The 22,586-nt window shown below is 39.4% G+C and overlaps 1 protein-coding gene across 5 annotated transcripts in view; it reads left to right on the top strand.

The window, feature by feature from the left end:
* Positions 1-22,586, top strand: part of LOC122968767 (transcription factor 4-like) — a 236,685-nt gene that overhangs the window by 107,924 nt on the left and 106,175 nt on the right. For all 5 annotated transcript variants that reach the window (XM_044334233.1, XM_044334235.1, XM_044334234.1 and 2 more), the window contains one exon: positions 776-834. In XM_044334233.1, the coding sequence (XP_044190168.1) occupies positions 776-834 (59 nt within the window). The remainder of the gene's footprint in view (positions 1-775; positions 835-22,586) is intronic.

The raw sequence follows: 22,586 nt of genomic DNA, 5'->3' as shown, positions 1-22,586 counted from the left end.
ATCAACAGCTAGCTGAGAAGGATTTTGTCTCTTTTCTTGTAGATGTTTCTAACTGTCACCTGAAGACTGTAGATCTTGTCTCACATTTGTTTTGTTTTGTCTGTACATGCAAAAAGACTAAATCTAAAATCTAAACAGACCTAAAAGAATGTAGAGAATGAAAGTGCTATTTTGGTTTTCAAAGCTGGATTTTGTAGCATAAAGAGCTCTTTTCCCCCGTATATGGATCTATGCATTGCAGGCACAGCAGATGTCTGTTTTGTTGTAGCTACATTCAAAGTAGGCTACTGGGAGATCCGCAAGCAGAAAACATACATAACACAAACTGTGAAGACTGTGATCAGGAAAACTGGCTTTGGCTGTTTTCTACTGAACATCATTCACTGTGTTTCCCAAACAAATTGCAAATGAATAACCTTATGAAAGAAATATACTTTTAATGTTCTAGTGAAATATTTTGTCACCCTCATGTATGTTAATGGGGTGGACAAAAAAGTAGGGGCACTTTTCAATATAATGCTTTCCAGTTCACCACCACCACCCACTACAACAATAATGAACATAAAGTAAAATTAGGTTTTATGTTGCCCGATTTTCCACAAACAGCCTCTAAAATTAAATCTAAGTAAAGTCGGTGAAGAATGAATGAATGTATGAACGGACAAATGACTGAATAATCATGCTGTATTGTGTTGTCTTGTTTATTGTTACCTGTTTATACTATATATTCCCTCTACTAACCGTCACCTCTCTTTTCTCTTTCCTCCTCCTGCAGGTAAAACAGAGAGGAGTTCGTACTCGTACGGCAGAGAGTCCAACCCACACTGCCACCAGGTCAGTCTCATTTTAAATGCCTTGTTTCATTTAAAGCAGAGTGGGCATGTCACTCAGCTTTAGTGCTCTCTTTGTGTGGAAGCAGTGAATGTAGTGAGGGCGACAGAGGAGAGAAAAACTCTGCCTGGGTTTGTTCTAAGGTCAGTGGTAGAGGATGTTCAGTCCCGGAGACGAGGGATTTAAGCACTTGACTCTTCATCCCTGGCCCTGGACTTTAATGACTGTGAACGGTTGTGTAAAAGTGGACGGCAGGAAATGTGTTCATGTGGCCAAGCACACAGCCTGCTGAACTTTAGCAAGGCAAGAACGCTCACATCCTGTAGATGGAAAATATCTGGGTCGAAACCAATAGGAAGCAGCAAGGACAGACCTAAAGTGTTTTAAGGTACTGCTTTTGTTAAACGTTTATAGAGAGGCTAGTAACCTATGCTTTTTGCTATTGTAGTGTGTCATTGAAAGCAGAGAATGGCAGAAAGAAGCTCTGATTGCTGTTAGACTCACTCGTTATTGAAAGTTATTGAAGGCTACATCGCTGTCTGCGATCACTGTTCCATATGTTTTTATATGGAAGAAATGCTCTTGTTTAAAGCTGCATTGGTTGTTGTTTGTTTGATTGTTTTTTGGCCACTTGGGTGCAGCGGCCAAGGCGTGAACACATTAACATATTACTATCTTATAAAGATGGCAAACATTAGCCTAATTCCACATCCAGCAGACACAGAGCAACATTACTGAAGTCATGCTTGTCTCCACTTAATGAATGTTAGTTCAATATTCACTTTCCTTATCACTCTGTTTTGGTCACTCGGGGGGAAAAAAAATCAGTCAAATGTTCCACTTCCTTCACCATAATCACTAACTTTGTCTGTCTGCAGTTTGGCACCAGACAAGTATTACAGTAGGTTTATCAGACCTTGTTTCCTGAGAACAGCTGCCTGTTGATGCTTGAAACAGGGTTGATAAGAGCAGAGTACGCAGACTGGAAAACCAAAATTTTAAGCTAAAAGAGGCTAAAAGCTCAGTAAAGCTTCAAATTTGGTGATAATTCTATGTAGGTTCATCTCAAGAAAATGAATTTGTAATTTCATTCACTTTTAATGCTTTAAAGGGTCTTTGACTTGGTTGCAGATATTGTTACCTGCAGATATGTGTTTTTTATGTATCATATTGTGTCTTTAAAGGCAGCAGCACCAACAGGTGATTTGGTTATTTTATCATCTTGCATAATCATTTATTTAAAGTTCACACAGAGCATTCACAGCTTCTTATGTGTCAATCACTCTCATGACTACTAAAAACAACAGCTGTCGTACGTTTTTTTTATGTTTTTATGTTTTCCAGAGATGCCTAACTTCATCACTTATTCTCAACTTCATAAAACAAACTGATATTAATTTTAACTTTAAGGATTATTGTTCTAAAAGGAATATGTATCTGTGGCGGTGGCGCCAGGTGTTGTGAGGACTTTGGTAATGGCTGGGTCTGAATCTACACTGCAGTTTTCCCGCTCAGTTCTCACGGACCATATGCATTCATGAGAAGATGCACGGCAATAATTAAGAAAATATACATATGTTGGTGTTTGATTCTGCCGGCGGAATATTAAAGAGAGACGGGCTTGATGTGCTCGCTGTAAATTGACAACCACCTTTTGGTTTTTGAAATTAAAAAATCACATACGTTCCGTTCGAACGCAGGCTGTTCCGCGTACCGGCTGAGTCTGATGTTATGGATTTCCTTATCTTTGAGTCTTGAACATCTATTAATTAAAGCTTATCAAAGAAAGTGCATTTCCTTGCTTATGAAAGTCAAAGTCACGCTAGAAGATGTTACGGATTATGATGAATATATGAAGGCATAACGTTTCCTTTTGCAGAACATGATGTTTGAGTTTCCAATCAGATGAAAGGTGATTGATCACTGTGGGGAATTAGATGAAATTATTTAACTGCTCAGTAATTCAGATATATAGATCACTACGCCTTTCATAGTTGCAGTGGAACTGTGTGACATGTAGAAAGTAACACTTTTAATAGTCTGGGTTGAGACGGCAGAAGTTATAACATTGTACAAACATAAACTAGCAATTCAAAATGATGACTTGGAAACCTTTTTTAATAATAGACAGGTATTGTAATGAAGAGTTATGAAAGAATATTTTATTATACAGTCACCGCTATGCTACCACAGTCCTAAAGCTCATTATGTTGACACTGATGTTCATTATAACTCACCGTGTCTGATGAGCTGCTTGTCCCCGCACATTGTACTGCACTCGAAAGGCGGGACTGTAGTCGAGACTGTCAGTCTTATCTCATCCGTCACTTCTAGCTCGGGCTGATTTCATGCAAATGAGAACATTAAATCCAGATTCACACGAGTAAAAGTTTGCAGAGAGGGTCGTACATGTTAAAGCACCTACTGTAGTGTTACCTGTGGGTAATGATAATAAGGACAAATAGGGAAAAAATTCTGGGTTTTATTAAACACAGAGTATGTAATTTCTGTCGCAGAGGGTCTCTTGGTCAAAACAATAACAAAAGATGGTTTGAAGTAACGTGGGATGATGGGAGTTGTTGTCTTCATTGTTTAACAACCAGCTTCTTCGGGTTTGGATTACTTAAGTGTTCATCGTTCAGGATGTTTTTACCGGGAGCCAAATTATCCGCAGAGGTCTCCTCCTCTCCAGAACAAACTGATCTGGTTATTAAAACAGGTAAAAACACTAAATAAAGCAGTTTCACATAAAAAATGTTGTGTTTTTCTGACACTGTTTGGTGGGCACAGGACGTCTGGTAGGGGCTGTTAGCTGAGATGCTGCTAATGTTTGCTCAGCTTGTTTCTCTGATAACTTGAGATCCAGAAGTTCAGCAGGTTTTGTTGAATTATCTGCAGAGGACTCCTCCTCCGCATGACCGTGGACGTTTGTGTGGTGGTTTGGGTCTCGGCTTCAGAACCATTACACCCCTAATGCCAAATCTCATCAACATGCAGTCTTTTGAAGGTCAAAGGTCACTCAACATAATTGAAGCAATTTGATTTCTTAAGTTTTCTAATTTAAATTAATTGTTAAAATAAACATGATTAACTTCGTATTCACTTAAATTTAGAAAATGCATTTCTATATTTATCTTTTTTTTTTTTTTAGGAAATTAGCTGACCCCAAGGCGGGGAATGGATCCTCTGTGAATAAATCAAGTACAAAAGTCAAAACCTACAGCAGCAACAAAATATTCAGCCGAATTAACCTAACACTACTATTATCCAATGCAGTTTAAACTTCCAGCGATGTATTTCTGTATTTCGATATTTTCGAAATACAGTGCTAAAATGCTACATATACTATGCTTCAGCTATAAAAATCCAATAGTTTTACATACAGTATAATAGTATGGCACTCAGTGGGGTAGTTTTTACTGAATTTGAAGTTACTTTTTTGAAAGTACTTCCTCCACCACTGCTCACCGATCACACAAGTGGTGAAAGATGGAACGGTGCGATTCACTGGGGTCCAACTTGTAGTCTGTCATGTCTCAGCCAAGTCTCTGCAAGAATTTATGACTCTATTTTACGCCTAATCTGACACAGTGACCATCTCAAAAGACAAATTATTGGGTCTAATTTCAGCATAAGACGAGCGCTTGAAGAGAAGCATGAGTGTCTCTGCTTAGTGCAGGGAGGATGTTTACAGGAAGTTTAGAATGTACAGTGTGTTTGTACAGAATATACAAACACACTTCTACTGAGATTCAGATTTTCAAAATGTTTATTAATGACATCAACTAACTTCAGCTTTGATGTCAAAATGAGAAAAATATATCAAACTGGATTTACTAGATATTTTCCACGTAATGTCTTTCCCTTTCATTTTGACGGAAGCTTAGAGATGAACACCAGTGATGATGATACAGAGGATCTGTCTAATAACAGCAGAAATGGTTGCCAACAGGGGTGATCAAACCAAACAAAATGATTGACGGTGGTCCAAATGTGGTTGCCCGGGGTAACTGGACAGCTGTTGCTGTCAAGCCATGTGAATGAAGAGAATACTGAAAGTAGAGTGAAGGAAAGCAAGAATCCTAGTGTGGTATCTGAAGGACTCGTAATAGTTTTTGGACTTTAGTACCATAAAGACCTTGATGCATTTTGGTTTTGATCTTTTTCTTTTTGTCCTGAGGACAGGATTTGGCCCTGACTGCTTTCTCAACAAAGACAGACAGACACACACACACACAAAGAGTAGAAACATGATGGTCATGTCTGCCTCATGACAAGTGTGTCAGTTGTACTGGAATAATTTTCATACCGATGTTTTTTTCACTGGCGGAATTATATATAGCTGCTGGTCAAGTTTGAGTTTGTTTAAAATATCCTCTCAGCCTCACTCAGTTCACAACTTCATTTGTTCTCTCACTCAGCACTTTGGGAATTCTTATGTCAGAATAATCAGTTGTTTATTAATTTATTTGCTGATTTGTTCATTTATTTGTGCAGTCTTCCATGTATTCACTCTTTTATTCTTTCATTTGGATCATTTATACGTTCATGTATCTGGTCGTTCATTCAAATACTCCTCGGTTAGTTCATTTACTGATTCATTTTTTCTTGTGGTACTTGAGATTAATCTGTTTGATTCGATTCATTCATTCATTTGTTTGATTTTTTTGGCCATTTCTTACCTCATCAGTGTCAATATACATTTATTTCTTTGTTCATTTATTAATTTGACTGCTCATTCATTCATTCATTCAGTTATTTACTCCTGTATACATTGGGAAGTTTGTTAATTTATTGACTTACTATGTTCAACCATTTATCCATTGGTCCAGCTGATCACTCTTTCATTCATGCACACATTCATTCATTTATTAGGTGTTTCATTCATTCAACTATTCTTTCCTTTACCCATATATGAATTAGATATTTGTTTCATATTTGCAGGGGTCAACCATCCATCCATTGGTCCATCCGATTACTCCATTGATTCAGTTGGAAATTCATTCATCCATTCATTCATTCATTCAGTTAATCACCCATATATCTGTTTGGAAATTTGTTAATTGATTCATTTACCATGCTCAGCCATCCATCCATTGGCCCATGTGATAACTCATTCATGCACTCATACAATCATTCATTTGTTACGTGGGCCGTCCATTCAATCAGTGAAACATTAATTCATTAACTTATATTTTCATCAGGGAGGTGGTTAATTAATTCATTTTCTATGTTCAACCACCTATACTTTGGTTTGATCACTCATTCATCCACGCATACATTCTTTCGTTTATTAGGTGTTTCATTCATTCTTCTATTTATTCATCCATTCATTTATTTACCCATATATCTATTAGGTAGTTTGTCATATATTTGCAGTGTTCAACCATCAATCCATTGGTCCATCTGATCATTCCATCATTCACTCCTTCATTCATTCATTATTTCTTTCAATTATTCACACACACAGCCATCAGGAAGTTTGGTAATTTATTCATTTACTATGCTCAGCCATCCATCCATTGGACCATCTGACCATCACTCATTCATTCACTCATACATTCATTAGATGATTCATTCATCCAACCATCCATTCATCCATTTTGTTTGGTTGTTTGTTCATTTATTCATTTACAAGGTTCTGTTTGCCATTTATCCATCACCCCATCTAAACACTCTTCATTCACACATTCATCCCTTCTTCATTTGTTCATTCATCGGTCCGTTTGTTGCTTTCGTCCATTTGTCGTCCATTTGTTGTTTTGACCACTCTCCAACAAATCCACCCATTTATCCATCTGATCACTCATTAGTTCACTATTCATCCATATACTGTATTCATTTGTTCATCTGTCAGCTCATTTGTTGACTTGATCGCTCTCTGATCCATCAACCCATCCATCCATCCCTCCATTTATCACAGACTCGCTGATCTTTTATTTATAACCACCTCTGATATCCAGCTGTGGCCTTTGTACGAGGCTATAGCAAACTTTAGAGGACAAAAATATGAAATAAATCAAACATTACTGCCTCACTGGCCATTTTCCTACTGGGCTGCTGTCAAATTATCCTTCTACACAGTCTGAATGGCTCCTGATGGAAATTGTTTGGAAATGGCAGATAAATTTACATGCTGGGCTGAAGTCCAATATCCTCTGGCTTCATCCTCGGCTGTTAGTGAAAATTCTGTCCTTGTAATAAAAGAAAAAAAAAAACACTTAGAGGGGAGGATGAGCTCAAATGCTAACAGCAGGCAGATTTCCAATGACCTCAGTTTATTCCTCAATTCTCTGACCAAACCAAATAGATTTGTACCATTGGTGTTTTGAGGTAATTTAGGTTTCGATTCTATGTCTTGGCTCCGGTTTTTGTTTTAGAGTGTGAAAGTTTTAAATTTACAAAATTTTGTTATTGTGTTCAATAAAAACCACAAATCTGCAAATCTCCTCCAGCTGAGTTCCAAAACATTCAGCCTCATTATCAGAGTAAATTGTAATTTTGGTTCACTATATTATTCAATCTGACATTGTGTTCATGTTACCTCCCATTTACGTTTGTTGACATTTTTCTGGCACAGGAAGATGACATCCTTAAGCTCACCTACAGAGCTCTGATTGGCTTGATTGTATTTCCAACCACAGGAACAGCCGTCACTGGGCACAAAAGCAGATCTATTTAAAAATATTGTGGGCAGCGTCTAGATCCAATAATTGTCAAGATATCTCTGTCTGGACTAAAGCAGTAGACCAACTGACATTGCCATACCATTAGCTCTTGGTGATTTGATTGGGGAGTTTTGTCATCACATAGTCAAAATGTTCTGTCACTGAATATTGATTGGTTTTAATCCAGTTTGATGCAGAATTTATGTGGTGCAAAAACTGTCTAGGAAAATGTTAATCATCATTTCAGAGAATTATTTTCAGGATTGTGTCAGGCGCAAGTTTAGATAAATTGTATTACATTATTTCAATAGGAATAATGTGACACTCTGATTCGACTGAAGTAGCACTAGGTAGCTTCAATGACGAAGGAGCATAAAGTGAGTTTTGTCAACATGCACTGGTTGTATTGTTGTATTCCATGTGGTCAAGTTATTTGTAGTAGTGTAAAGCAGGTGGATGGAGCCGGATGAAAACAGAGGTCTTAAACCATGCTGTTCTCCAGCTTGCTTGACAGCAAAAAGCTGTTAACCCCAGAACTGATCATGTGAATTACAACTATGTGACTTTAAACAACCAGTGAGAACGCAAACATCTAAAACAACAGGAATAGGCTGCATTCTACTTAATGGAAAGCCCCCAGGAAGTGCGCCGGGCTTTGAAGCCAATTTAACATAGTGGTCAAACCGTGAAATTACAACTTCTGGGCTGGCACACAATCATGGGAAAAGGAGTGGCTGTAAAGCGGTGAATACATTTTCTGAGCGTCACAAAGTCCGAGTTAGCTGGAGGACTAAACTGGACGTTAGCCATCTCGACCGGCAGAAGTCTCCAGTGAGCATGCTCCATGGGTGCTGGGGCCCATAGAGCATGAGCAGTACGTTTCATCCAGGTAATTTCTTTACAGCGGGAAGTGGCTTCTTTGGCTTCATGCACCACTGAGCAACTTTCATAGGAATGAACGGGGCCCCACCTCCAACGTTGTATCCAGTTCTCTTTATAAGCGATGCTTAATGGCCTATAGGAGGTGCTAGAACACTTAAACAAAATAGATACAATGATTTTATCTTTATTATCATTTCATTTTTATTTATCATTTTGATGTTTTTCAAATAATTTTATTTGTACTGATTTCCACATGGTCTTTCAAACTAGCCCTTCTGTCTGACTTCACTGTAGACAATGGATGGATGGATAGTCCATCAGTGTCTAATGGTCTAATTTCTGTCCAAGAGAAAAATACACTACAGTGTTTATTTTCTGCACAACAGAGCTTCTCTTTTCCACTACTGATGGGTATATGGTATGAACTGACTGCTTGTATTTGAAGCTGACAGTGCCATAGTGATTCTCTCCTAGCTGTAAATGAGTGGTGGGGGCTGGGAAACATGGCCTCCTGCCAATGTACGAGCCCAACCCCCCAACAGCCTGCTCCCCTAAAAACATCCAAACACCCTCCAAAAACCATCGTCTGTTGGCTGAAGGTGGCATGAATACATTCAAAACACCAGGGATGGAAAGGGACTGAGTCTGTTGTTTGATTACAGGTGACATCATGGATGAATTTTTGTTTATGTATTTACTGTAATTTAACTTGCAGGTGAAATTACATTTATTCAAAATTATACATATTTTAATGTAGTTGTGTGTAATAGACATACCAGAAACTATCTTTTACTTTCATTTTTGTTCACCTCATGCGGTTTGTAGCAAGATTAATCATTGAGTTGGCATGAAAGTGCAGTTAACAGTCTCACGACAAGGTCTGTGAAGTAGCTGTTCTGGTGGTTTTAATCATACACATGATCTTCATCAGCAGATAGATTTGCTCAGTTGTCATAGAAGTGTAGATGTTTATTTCATTTTATCTGAGAACTTTAAGGACTTCTTGTTCATGTTTGTTCATAAAGACAATACTCATTCTTGACCTAGCAGTAGTTGACAAAACAGTATCACCTCGAGGTTCATATCGATCATATCGCATGATCTTATTGTCCATCTTTGACACTGGAGATTGCTGTTCACATTCTATCACCTATCAGTAGACAACATTACTTTCTTTTAACCATGACCACCACCTTATCCAAATAATTTTTGTTGCCTACTAACCAATAATGGAATAGTTCAACCTTTTTGGGATGGTAAAAATGGAGGAGTTGTGCTCTGGAACTATTTCTTGGCTAACAACAGCGGGGTGAAGTCACTTCCTGGATTTCGTTGTCACAGTGAGGTTAACTTGCAACCTGTGGAGATGCTGCAAAGATGTACTGGGCAGATGGATAAACTGCCATTTGTAAAGAAATCATTCCAACATGTAACTCCCCCTAAAACCAAAAACAAATGAGATACAATCTGTTTCCCACTGCTTCCAGTCTTTATGCTAAGCTAGGCTAACCCCATCCTGACTCCACGTTTGTAGGGTTGTAGGGTTACTCCACCGATTTTTCACCTTTTACTTGTAATAAAGAGTACTACTTAGCCTATGAAAGCAGCTGTGTAATGTCCTCTGTGTCTCTGAAGGGAGTTTTCCAAAGTCTGAGAAAATAACCCTGATGATGTCATCGTCTGTGATTGGGCTTGAGACTTTAAGTTTTTAAAAGAAATGCTGTGTCTGGGGGACGCAGAGTTTGAAGGATGTGCATTTACCCGGCAGGGAGTCTTTCCCTGCCTGGGAGTCACTATTTAGTTGCATTATCTGAAATATCAAATCCAGCTTTTTGGAGCTTGACATATACTAGGGAGGCCAAGTCAGGATATCTTGGCCTCTGCTGTCCAGTTTTGACCATTATTTTAAAAAATCTGTCTTTTGTAAGTCCAGCAAATTTATGACAGTTCAATGCTAAAATGCTGGGATGCACCTTTAACACACAGGCATGAGACTGATATTGGACAACCCATTTCACTCTGAGAAAGGAGGCAAATGAGCGCATTTGCCAAAATATTGAACTAATATATGTCTTCAACCAAACTTTAACTATATGGCAGATCAGAAAATGATCAGTGACAACAGACCACTTTTGTTGTTTAGGCATAAGGGCTTGTTGAACATGGCCTACCTGAAAATGTGTGACATATCTCAAAAACTATTGACCAGATTTTGATTATTTTTATTTGGTATCAGGATCAAATGAACAGATTTTTTAAAATGTTCTGATCTAATTTCTGCTCCACAGAAGATGAACCCTTTAGGATTCTGATGGCATCATGGCCTTCCCACGAGCACCACCTTCAATACAATCTTAATTTATTAGGTTCATTGCTATCAAGCCTCATCATCAGTATGTTGTTTGTTCTCACCGCGTTTTTATGGAGATTTCTGTGGCTTCAGTGCTGCTGAGAGTATCACCTGAGCTCCCATAACCACCGTTGAAACACCCTCATGGGTTGTATTAATGTACAGTACACACACACACATACACACACACACACACACAGTCGTGTTTCTATCACTTCAGAGGACATTACATTGACTTTAATTTCCTGGAGACTTATCCTAACCTTAACCATAACCACTACTTGCCTAACCCTAACCTTAACATAACCCTCAACTAACCTTAACTTTAAACCAAGTCTTCACCCTAAAATTAATGATTTACATCATAAGGGAGGCAAGTCCCCACAACATGACTGTGTCAACAAATTCACATCCCCACAATGTGGCCTCTCTATGGCTGCTATCTAAAGGGAAATTTTGTCTACATAAGCAGAAAAACCCACATCATCTGGATGAAAGGATGGGAGAAGATGATCCTCCCCCTTCATTCTCTCTCTCTCTCTCTCTCGTTCTCACCACTGCTATCTTTGAGAGATATGTTTACATTTAGATAAGAAAGCCCTCTAGCACCTGTGGGAATTATGACTCTGGTCCATCAGGAACAAAGGAGGAAGTCAGGCCACACAGTGATAATTTTAACTCAATCCAAGAAGTTTTTGTAACCTTATTTTAACCCAAACCATGATCTTTCCATAAACATAGCCAAGTTTTTTTTACACCTAACCAAATGTTAGATCATAAAACTGATGTATTTGTCTGATATGTGACAGTTATGGAAGGCACAGACGTCGTCCTGCTGATAGTGGCATCAGCTTAGAAAATGCAGTTACAAAATATGTATTTTGATGTTTAATTGTGAGGACTTGTTGCCCTCTCTTACTGTCTATCATTCCCTCTCTCACACACTCTTTATATGTTCTTGTCTTGCTGTTTTTCAACATTTTTCTCCTTCTCTCAGTTTCCCCTCACTCTGTCGTTCATTCAAGCCAAAGCCACTGTGTCAGCCATACACACACACACACACACACACACACACACACACACACTCAGCCACACGGACTCTCAGCCACACCAAAGTGTGCCTGTCATCCAGTTATCGCCTCACAGATCAGTAGGTTAGTTGTCGGCCGGCAGCTACAGCTGAGGCAGCAGCAGTCTGGATGTGAGGTTCTGGTGGAATGCAACATGAAAAAAAAGCCTTTAACCCTTCTCTCTCACACACACAGACACACACAGACACACACAACCACACATCTGTCAGTAAAAAGTGCTGAAGGCTCCGTTTTGAAGCTGTGTGAGGTTTCAGAGGAGCTTAGAAGCTGCATTTACCTATTAAAAAAAGGTGCACACACACATACATACATTTATATTAAGCACATGTATGTAGATACGGTATTCCACAACCTTACATTTACTCTCTTGCAAACACACACACTATATTGAAATAAATTAAAAATGTTATTTATGTTTTTATGGAATATGCAGGTATATCTGTTAGTAATTAAAGCTCAGCAGCTCCACTCAGTATTACCTACATGACTCAAATCTAAAGTGCGAGCTGTGTTGACTTTCCATCACCTGCTTTGACTGCAGCAGGTGTGTGTCGTCCTCAGCTTCCCGTTCACTCCTCAGCAGTCCTTAACAAGCTGAACCGGTCCTTTTAAACACTCTGAGGGGCTCTCCAAACACACCGACCTCTGACCCCCACACCTCTCTGACAGGTCAAGAGCCTGCAGAGAGAGATAGAGTCATCCTATTACTGAAGCAGACAGCGGCTCTGTAGTCTCTATCTCTGTCTTTATCGCTAGTTCTCATTTGCTGGTTTTTTTTTAAAAATCTCCCCATATATTTATAAAAGTAGGTTTTCTTTGAGGTATAAAAAACACAATGAGTCCTTTGATGCTCTGGTGCTTTTCAGTATGTCCCTTTTATCAGCCTTTAATATGTCTGAGTGGTTATATGGGAGTGTACGATCGTCTCTGCAAAACTGACCTGAGATTTTGTGCAAAGGCAAGGAAGGAAAACATGTGGTATGAAGTCATTTCAGCATGTTGTTTCAGTGGTTTGTTGTTGTATGTGTAGCCATAACGTCTAATGTGACTTCAGTGTAAAAGATCGGGGACAAAATCCACAGTCCTGGTTCTGTGTGAAAATGCATTCTAGGTTCAGCTGAAGCTAATTTGAAGCATCAGCAGACGAAGAGTCAGACAATAAAAGTGGGTATCTCCAAAATTACAGCTGCTTTAGTATGAAAGGTGTTGATTTACAACAAATTTCTAATTTGCAAATTTGTGTTTTTGTCTGATCCCTGTTGCTTTGCTGCCTCTCTCTATCAAGATGCAATATTTCCACAGATCTGTGGAATGTGTCGGTATGAAGGCCAGGCATAACTCTGTGTGTGTGTGAGTGTGTGTGTGTGTGTGTGTGTGTGTGTGTGTGTGTGTGTGTGTGTTTGGAAGGCCGACAGTTCCTGTGCGTGGGCTTTACAGTGGAATCTGGTTACCAAGGGAGTATGTGTGTGTGTGTTCATCACTTCATTCAGTCCGTGCTGACCAATGGCGTAGCAGCCAGAAATACAAGCCCTCAACAGCTGGTCTTGAAGTCAAGGAAGAAAAAAACAAGGGCAAGTCAAAGACTGTTTACATGACGGGAAATATCAATATATATTATATATACATACAAAATAAATAAAATCTATATATCTGTCATAAGTAACTCTTCTCTCCTCTTATATCCACCCATCCTGTGCATCTTTGTGTGTGGTGAGATGTTCTTCTCACAGCTGCTCTCCAGCTCTGAACATGCACACACACACACACACGCAAACACTCACACACACTGATCCAGCTGCTTGTTGCTCTCAGGAGACCTTCAGCCGTCGTTAGTCTCATCTGCCGGCCACATAGATCAACACTTTATTTTATTTTACTATTGATCACAAATACACACAAACTATGTAAACTGTGTGTGTGTGTGTTTTCAATTTCGCCATACTGATACATCAGCTATGACATTTGACAGTTTATATGTGTGTGTGTTATGCATTATATGAAGGTTCTGAGTGTCAGGACCACCCAGTGTCATTATGACTCGATGGAGCTACTGGGTTCCTACAGTTCTGAAGTTTTTGAGACATATACATATTTTTAATCGCAAAAGTTTTGGCATCTCAGAGAATTTAATCATTTCATTGCACCTTAAAGTTAGTGGAAAATTAAGATCATGGATGGCTGGAACATTAGTTATCATGATGTTCTCATCATAACTCTTTATTCTGATAATTCTGTTTGTTGTTGATGTCGCTCAGAGACTCAGAAGTCTTGACTGCTGGATCACAGGCTCAACAACACTGCACAGCATCAGGCAGCAACATATGTGCACACAACAATTGTCATTTTAGTGAAATACAGAATATGACCTCATGCAACAAGCTCATCTTTAATGGCACATTACCTCACTAATGTTGTAGCAATGCTAAGTTTAGCATCAGCCCTTCCTATAGTATTTGTGTTTGCTTGTTTTTCATTTATAGACTTATAAATAGTAACTACATGTGTCACTCAGGCGTGCTATATATGCTATATATTGTGTTGTCAGGACAAGTTATTATCATTTTGCATGTGAGTAGTACTATACATGCTCTAGGAAATAACTAATATTGTAAATTTAAGTTTGGGTATTTTTGTCTTTATGTCCACAATTTGTCAAAATAAGACAAATATCCATACATGAATGGATAGAGGAGATTGATTGGGGTCCGAAGATATAAGACCTATGTTGATGGGACATTCTGAGCCTTAGTAATGTCAAAAAATGCACTGATGGATCCAAAAGAACAAAATACAGAAACACCTTTTTCATTTATTTTATCACTTTTGTTGATTGTAATTGTTCTGTATCAGACAGCGAGGCATTAATAGGTTTTGTGACATCATTCTGATTGATATCTAGTTGTGATGTCACGTCTTTTTTTTTCCCTTTTATTAAATTATGATGAATCTTCTCCACTGAGTTACATGCTGCCTTTGCTTCTCAACATTAAAATGATTGACTGAGTTACTTTTACTGGAGAAAAAGTTGATGATTATGAACCAAGATCTCAATTTATAAAGTATCTTTTATCTATTATTTCAAAGTGGATTCACTCATGCTGATCCTAATCACAGCATGTGTATGATGTCTGTTTGACAGAGTGATGATTTTGAGATTAAGGGGTACAAATTGTGATGCAAATTGCGTCACTCAGGCACAAAGGGTTAAGTTGTATCCTACACTACTATTATAGCATAACCTACTCACCTTCTCATCCTGAGCAACACTGCAAAATCAATCTATAATCCCCAAAGAGCAATTGATCCCTCTTCCTTTGGAGAGCACAATGTCATAAAACTGTAGTGCCACATAAAAATTGATGTGTTTCTTTATTTTGTGTTTTTTTTTTCATTGGGATTTTTGGCAGAAGTAAAAAGGGTCAAATTATGAAATCGATACTTGCAGCAGTTGACTCTGTGTTTGTTTAACAAGTTCTCATCAGGCATCACGGAGGCAAAGCAGGGAGTTACTCTCTGTCTCTGTCAGTGAAGTTAACCCTCTTCCCACTCTGATGTGTCTAACATCAAACAGTATGCTGTCACACACACACACACATACAATAAACACATTCAAAAAGCATGAAATACACATACTGATGCATGCACAAGTGATGCATGTGTGTCTTTGCGCACACACACACACACACTCGTTCATATGAGTAAACCAGTCTTGATCCATGCGATGTGGGAAAACGAGTTGATATTTTTCATGTGTTTCCTTCATCAGAGCTCAGTTCTGCAAGACTTTTGGATTCTTATCTGTGACAGATGAAGCAACAACATCCTGGATCCCACAGGCCTTAAACTTCCTTTAAACGAGAAAGAAATGCGACTCAGGCTTTGGAAAGTTCTGAAAATTGATGTATGGCCTTAAAAGCTCTTAAAAGCACATAAATACTTTAAACCACCTCATCCCTCATCTCTCCAGAGCTCCATCCACGCCAAGGGTTAATATAGACATACATATTGAGAGCGAAAGCATTCGTGTAACCTGCAGAATGATGCAAAATTAGATTGAAATGCATAGTGCAATAAGAAAATGAATCCAAAATGACAAATCCAAGTGAATGACATTTTATCAGATTATCTCAATTTATGTCATTATTACATACTGATATATTCTATGAATATAATTTTCCTCAAACCCAACTGTACATATTAACTTCTCTCAAAAGACAAATGATATAAATCAAAGAGGAAGCAAAAGATATCTCACAGCGTACTACCCACGTCAACACACACACAAATAAAAACAGGAAGCAACAAAAACATGATTCTCAATCATTCTTTTCATCAGATCAGGGGTCAACAAATCAGAAAAAGAGAGTTTATGGCTAACAACACATGCTGTAAAACAGATGAATTAATGAATAAACTAATGAATCGTCAGCATACATTTTTTTCAATCAGTGTGTTACTGAAACAGAGTTAAGATTCCGACATTGTCTCTCTTTACGTAATCACATGCCCTTGATGTATTGATTTCTCTCCGGGGACTGGAGGTAACAGAGCTCTTAGATTGAACTAATGCGGATAGATATATATCAACATATTTCAACTTAAAATATGAGAAAAAACTAACACGCTGTAGCTTTAAATCAGCAAACATTTAACTGCTTGTGATTTCAGATACTCCAGTATTAACCACAGACAATGTTTTGTCATAGCTCTTTGCCAGTCACTGGAAAACAGAAAATCCTAATTTGAGTGTGAGGAGTGAAGCCATCAGAGCCGTCTATAGTTACGTCACCTTCACGTCATATTGGAGTGACTGTACTTACTAACGTCAACATCAAATTTGGAAAGTTTTGTTTTTCTGAAATCTCTGATAAGTACAACTTGTTGCTAAATAATACAGAAGTGCATGAAAAAACATACTGGAACTTTGTCTTTCTAAAGAAGCATCAGGGCTTTTTCCTATTCACTTCAATACAGTCCTAGTTTTTCTTGGAGTAGCACCTAGCGGACATCCGAGGAACTGCGACTGAAAACACTTTGGCTCTGACTTAAAGATTAGCCATGCGGTGGCTTCTTGTTCTCCCGCTACATGTTCATTGGGTTAATATGTGTTTTATATGGAAGTATGTCCAGTCTACAAGGTTTATTTCTACACTCCTGTCTGTGTTTGTTCCTGGTTCTAACGACTGCAAAGTGAAGGCAGCTGGGACTGAGGCATGATGGGAGTCATCAGTTCAAGATGGCACTGCAGGGAAGCCTATTTTTCATTCTCTTTTCATCTCTCTTTTCATCTCTAAATATAAATCTGTCTCCCCATCTATCATTCATTCACTTCCTGTCTCCTCCCATTTCTTCCACCCATTTCTTCCCCTCTTTCCATTCTTCTCTCTCCCTTTATCTCTTTGCCTCTTTCTTGCCGTCTTTATTCCCTCCTTCCCTTGTCTTCCTCCCGGTGTCTCTGCTTCAATCTCTTCCATCCCTCCTCTGTTTTTCCCCCCAACTTCTCTTTCTTGTCCCCTTTTTCCTTCCCTCCCTCTCATCATCCTTCTCTTCCCTTTTCTGTTACTCTCTCCTTCCTTTCTCTTTCCTTCCTTACTTATTTGATTCTGCCTTTCTACTTCCATCCCTCCTACTTTTCATTCTTTTCCACCCTCCCTCAAAAACTCTCCTTCCAGTTCCTCTTTCCTTTCCTCCCTGCTTCCCTTCACTCATTCTCTGCCTCCCTCTTTCATTCTCCACCTCCTTCTCTTTTCCTCTTTTCCTCCTTTATTCCTCCTTTCCTCTACTCATCTCTCCTTTTTTCCCCCTGTCCTTTCCCCTTCTTCCCTCAACAACTGTTTTCTCCGACATCTTTCCTCCCTCCCTCAGTTCCTCCTCCTTTGACTGTCTTTCTCTCCACGCCTCTCTCTCTTTTGACCTCTTTCCCTCCTTCTTTCCTTACTCGATTGTCTCTTCTTCTCAACTTTTATCCTTCCTTCCTTCCTTCCCTCTCTTACCAACCTCTTTCTTACCTATTTGGTTGCTTTTCCAGACACTCCTTATCTCTCCTCCTGTGTTATTCTCCCACCTTTGTTCTCTTCTCCCCTCCCTAACCTTCTTTATTCCCAAATTACTTCACGTCTTTACTCCAACGCTTTATTTCTATCCTTCCCACCTTTCTCTACTTCCTCCCTCTGAACTGCCATCTCTCCCCTTCATCCTTCATCCTTCATCCTTTCACCCCCCCCCCATCCTCCCCCCTCCTCCCCTGCTTCTAATTGCGTGCAGGAAGCTGCCAGATATTGTGAGGTGTAATGTGCTGTCTGATTCCTCTCTAAGTGTTCTTAAATGATCGCTATTTATTTGTCAAGCCAAGCGTTGAGCGCTAATTAAGGAGAAATGCTTTGAACTGCTTCGTGTGTGTGTGTGTGTGATTGGTGTGTTTTTGAGAGGAGTGTGTGTAATTTTGTGTGTGTATGTGGAGGGGGGGGGGGGTGTGCGGTTGGAAGATGGAGGAAGTTGTCATTGGCGAGTCGATCCCTCGCTGCTTCAAGTGCTATTGCGGTGTGTGTGTGTGTGTGTGTGTGTGCTGTGATCTGTCCCCGAGGTTTTTCTCTCTCTGACATCGTTCTAGTAAACACACACACACACACACACACACACACACGCAGCAGCAGGTGTTTCACAGATCGCAGTGCGCTGATTTGATTGGCCATTTCTTTGTCTATTTGTGTTGTCACGGCGGTTCCGCGACGTGATTGGCCGTCTCAGTCTTTAACCTCGATGGCGTAACGTAATCAGCTGTCTCAGTCCGTATCTCGGATGTGATTGGTTGTTGTAACTTGCAAAAACTTTGTGTCTTTGTGTTACACTAACTGTCTTTTTATTGTTCGTCCCTCCAGAGGGAAGTGAACCTCTAACCCCGGCAGATGAGTGCCTTGTTTAAATCTTTATTGGGCTTCATCGTTAAAAAATGTTTAGTTAACGGTGGAATTATACTGTCTTTGAAGTTTGTGATTGTCTTTGAACAGAGATGTAGAGCTTAAGGATATACTTTCCCCCCTCAGCTGTCATCATGAGGGAACCACTGGTGTAAAGAAGAAAAAAAAATATGTATACATTTATAGTTTTTGTCCCTTTAAAAGGCCCCTTTATCCTATCACATCCAACAGATGGCATGAAACAAATTCATCACTTGATCAAAAATTAGCTCTCCATCATTGAAGTGGCTCACTGATAACGTTGTGTTTTAGGATCACTGTCTTTCTGTCAATGTGTTATGATCTTCTAAGTTTCTAAGAAGAAAATGTAAATGTTCCTGCATTTTTTTTATTCTTTTTTTTTTGGCATGACTTTTATTAAAACAAATATGCCTTCATTTCTTTGGACATTGTGCAAGTAACCTTGAATGTGTGCTGTAGCAGCATCGTTATGATTTGCAAGTTTAGCAGTGATTTATATTAAAAACAGAACACAAGATATGTTCTTACTGCACTCAGATGAAATTGATGGCTGAGGCTGGATCACCTACCGGGCAGTCTGTTGCTTCACTCTGTTGTAGTGGCTTTGCACACATTACAGGTTGTATGGTGTTGTACGGTACAGTGTTGTGGCTCCGTGAGTCCAGTTTTCATCGTTGTCTCTGCTGGTTTTTACTGTTTCTGGTAGCAGCCTGAGGGCCTCACTCCCTCAGGAGTCTGTGTGCGTGTGTGTTAGTGCGCGTAAGTGTGTGTTAACGTGGATACATTTGTGTGTGTGTGTGTGTGTGTCAGCTGGAGCGAAGCTGGCGTACAGGTGCGCCGCTGCCTCGCCAGCACTTCCTAGTAATTAATGACTTCTTCCTGCCTCTCTCTCTCCCTCCTCTTTCTCTCTCTCCTCTCTCTCTCCTCTCTATCTCTCTCTGTCTCTCATCCTTGTGATGGTGGAAATTGATGACATCTGAGCATTTGGTTTTTCAGTCACATGAGGACAGAGGGTCGAGTGGGAAAGAAAGAAATGGAAGAGAGAGAAAATGGGCGGTGTGTGTCTGTGCGTGTGTGTGTGTTTGGGGGGGATGACAAAGAGGAAGACAGAAAACAATTATATTTTATCCGGGTTTTTTTTTTTGTTTGTTTGTTTTTTTACCTTTTTTGACTTTAAAGTTAAAATCCTGAAAGGAATAGTTCAATATTTTGGTAAATTTGTTGTGTTTGTGAGAATGACATTAGAGGATTGATACTACTTCTAATTTCTGGGCAATAAGTATGGAGCTGGAGTCAGGACATAGTTAGCCTAGCTTAGCATAAAGACTGGGAGCAGGTGGAAACAGCTAGTCTGACTCTGTCCAAAGTTCAAAAATACACCTATAAACACCTCTGAAGCTGTTTTTTTTATTCTGCATACAAATCGACATGTAAAAGCACCAGTTTCCTTGTCTTGTTTCTGCTCTACAGAGTCATTGCCAGGTTCGGTATCATCATGCCTTTACACCAAAAGCAAAACTTGCACTCAATGATATGGTAACCCAAATATGCCAGAGAGCATCGTCAAGAAATAGTTTCAGCACCCTAAAACTTTAATTTGTTACTTTTACATTTCTGTTAATGTTCAGATAAAATAAATGATACAACGTGTTAATCTGTGAGCTTTACAAGACTCTTGAGATATATAACATTTTACAGTGCCAGGCCAACTGGGAAATATATTTCACAAGTTGACACCTGTGTCATTTCCAACAGAACCTGTATTATTAAAATGCTGTTAAGTGCTGCATGATGAACCAAAGAGTAATTTAACACCAAGCTGAGTGTTTTCCTGCTCTCTCTGGTTGGAGGTTATAGCCACTTTCACCCCTGATCACACCCAGCAGTGATGTCACAGCGTACTGACACACCCTGAAGTACACTTCCACATCACTGCGTAAAGGTGAAAGGTTAAACCGAAAACAAGATTGCCAGTTACTCTTCACATCACAGTCAGCCGTCTATCATGACGACTATTGTGTTTGATTGCATTCTTTCTGATGTCTGTCTGTGTCTGCTTGTTTCCATTTTGGTCTCGTGTTCTTTCCATCTTTCTCTTCTTTAGCCTCTTTTTACTGCTCTCTCTCTCTTTGGCTGTGTGTGTGTATGTGTCTTTCTTTCTCTCTCCCTCTGTCTCCATCTTTCTCTCTTTCTGGTAATCTATCTTAGTTAATATCGTCTCTGTGAGCAGCTGGGTACCGAAGCCCAGTCAGCTCTGCAAGAAACAGACCTCTGTTTGTGTGTGTGTGTGTGTGTGTGTGTGAGAGAGAGAGAGCGAGACACACACACACAGAAAGACATAGAGAGGGTCATAGCGAAAACAAGATAATGTAAGAAGAAAGCGACAGAGCGAGGGGGGAAAGAGAAAGGAGGAGTGAACCTGACCATTATCACCATTATCACAACAGTGTAAGGCTGGAATTATACTTCTATGATTACACACACACAAACGTCTCTGTGGATCTACACAGAGCAGGGAGCTACGGGTGACTGTAGGTCGCAGAGGAGCCAACGCACGCACCTCCCGAACGTCAGCAACATATTGTTGCAGCCTCGCACGCGAACGAGCTGATTGGACGAACAAATTTCCTGTTGGGAGGTGGTTTTGGAATAGACACAAGGTGTAAAAGTATGACAGAACGATACTTCTACTCATACACTTATGTGCAAATGAAGAAGCATGATCCAGCCCTTCCTCATCTGTCCATGAACATAGTGTAATCGGATTACTTTTTATTCAAGGTACAAAAAGTGGAGGAAAAAAGTTTTCCTCCAGCACCACCAGTGGGTCGTTTTTTTTTGTAATGCTTTTTAAAAAAATGTTTGCGTCTTGCTTTTAATTTGAAAGCAGGCAGTATAGACTCAGACAGGAAATGAAGGGAGAGAGAGAGAGTGGGGTATGACATGCAATAAAGGTCCAGCTGTAATCCAACCACGGACGTTGCGGTTATGTCTACATGTGCTCCGACCATTCAGCTATCAGGACACCCCAGATCGAAACTGTTATTTGTCCAAAGTTTGATCTATAACCAAATACCTGCAGAATGAACGACGTTAGATATTATACCTGCCAAACATCAGTATGCTCACGTTGTCACTGTCAGCATGTTGGCACACTGATATTAGCAATAAGCTGGAGTACATCCTCTCTGAGCCACTAGCTGTAGACTCTTTGTCATATTTTTCAGCCAGATTTCAGAGAGATGAGTGTAAACTGTGAAGTGCAGGAAAAAAATTACATTTTGACCGTGGCTTCTTGTTAATCGGTGACGCATCATACTCGGATTGGATCTATTCAGACTGGGTCTGAGTGTCCTTGTGTATCTCTCAGATTGGGTCTGTTTTCTTAAAACAGTATTTATTTTTTACTTATGTCAAGATCTGGCAGGTTTCCTTTTCCTTCATTTTCACATGAGTCGTTGACAAGAATTAAACCCTCTGTGTCGTTAATGTAACTGCCTAATAAATCCTGCGCACAAACCGGTTTATTGTGTTACACTGTGTAAGCATGAGAACAGAAAAAAGTTAAAGACACATGACTTCCTCCGCACCGCTAAAAAAATCTTCTCAATAAATCAATTGGTGTGGTTTTGCTGTGGTGTAATCCAGCAAATAATAAACACACAGTTTGTCCATTTGTCTTTTGCGAAAGTTTGCCAGAAAGTTGCTGTGAATAACGTTGCATAATGTCTTTTGTGGCTCTGAAGGAGCTTTCTCAAGTCAGAAAAAAATACCTGATGATGTCATAATGACGTCATTGAGATTTCTTGTGTTTGCCGACTTAACG

The sequence above is a fragment of the Thunnus albacares genome, chromosome 18 (genome assembly GCF_914725855.1).
Source record: "Thunnus albacares chromosome 18, fThuAlb1.1, whole genome shotgun sequence".
Lineage (NCBI taxonomy): Eukaryota > Metazoa > Chordata > Actinopteri > Scombriformes > Scombridae > Thunnus > Thunnus albacares.
Note: the sequence above shows the minus strand (reverse complement) of the source record. Positions and strands in the feature narration are given on the sequence as shown.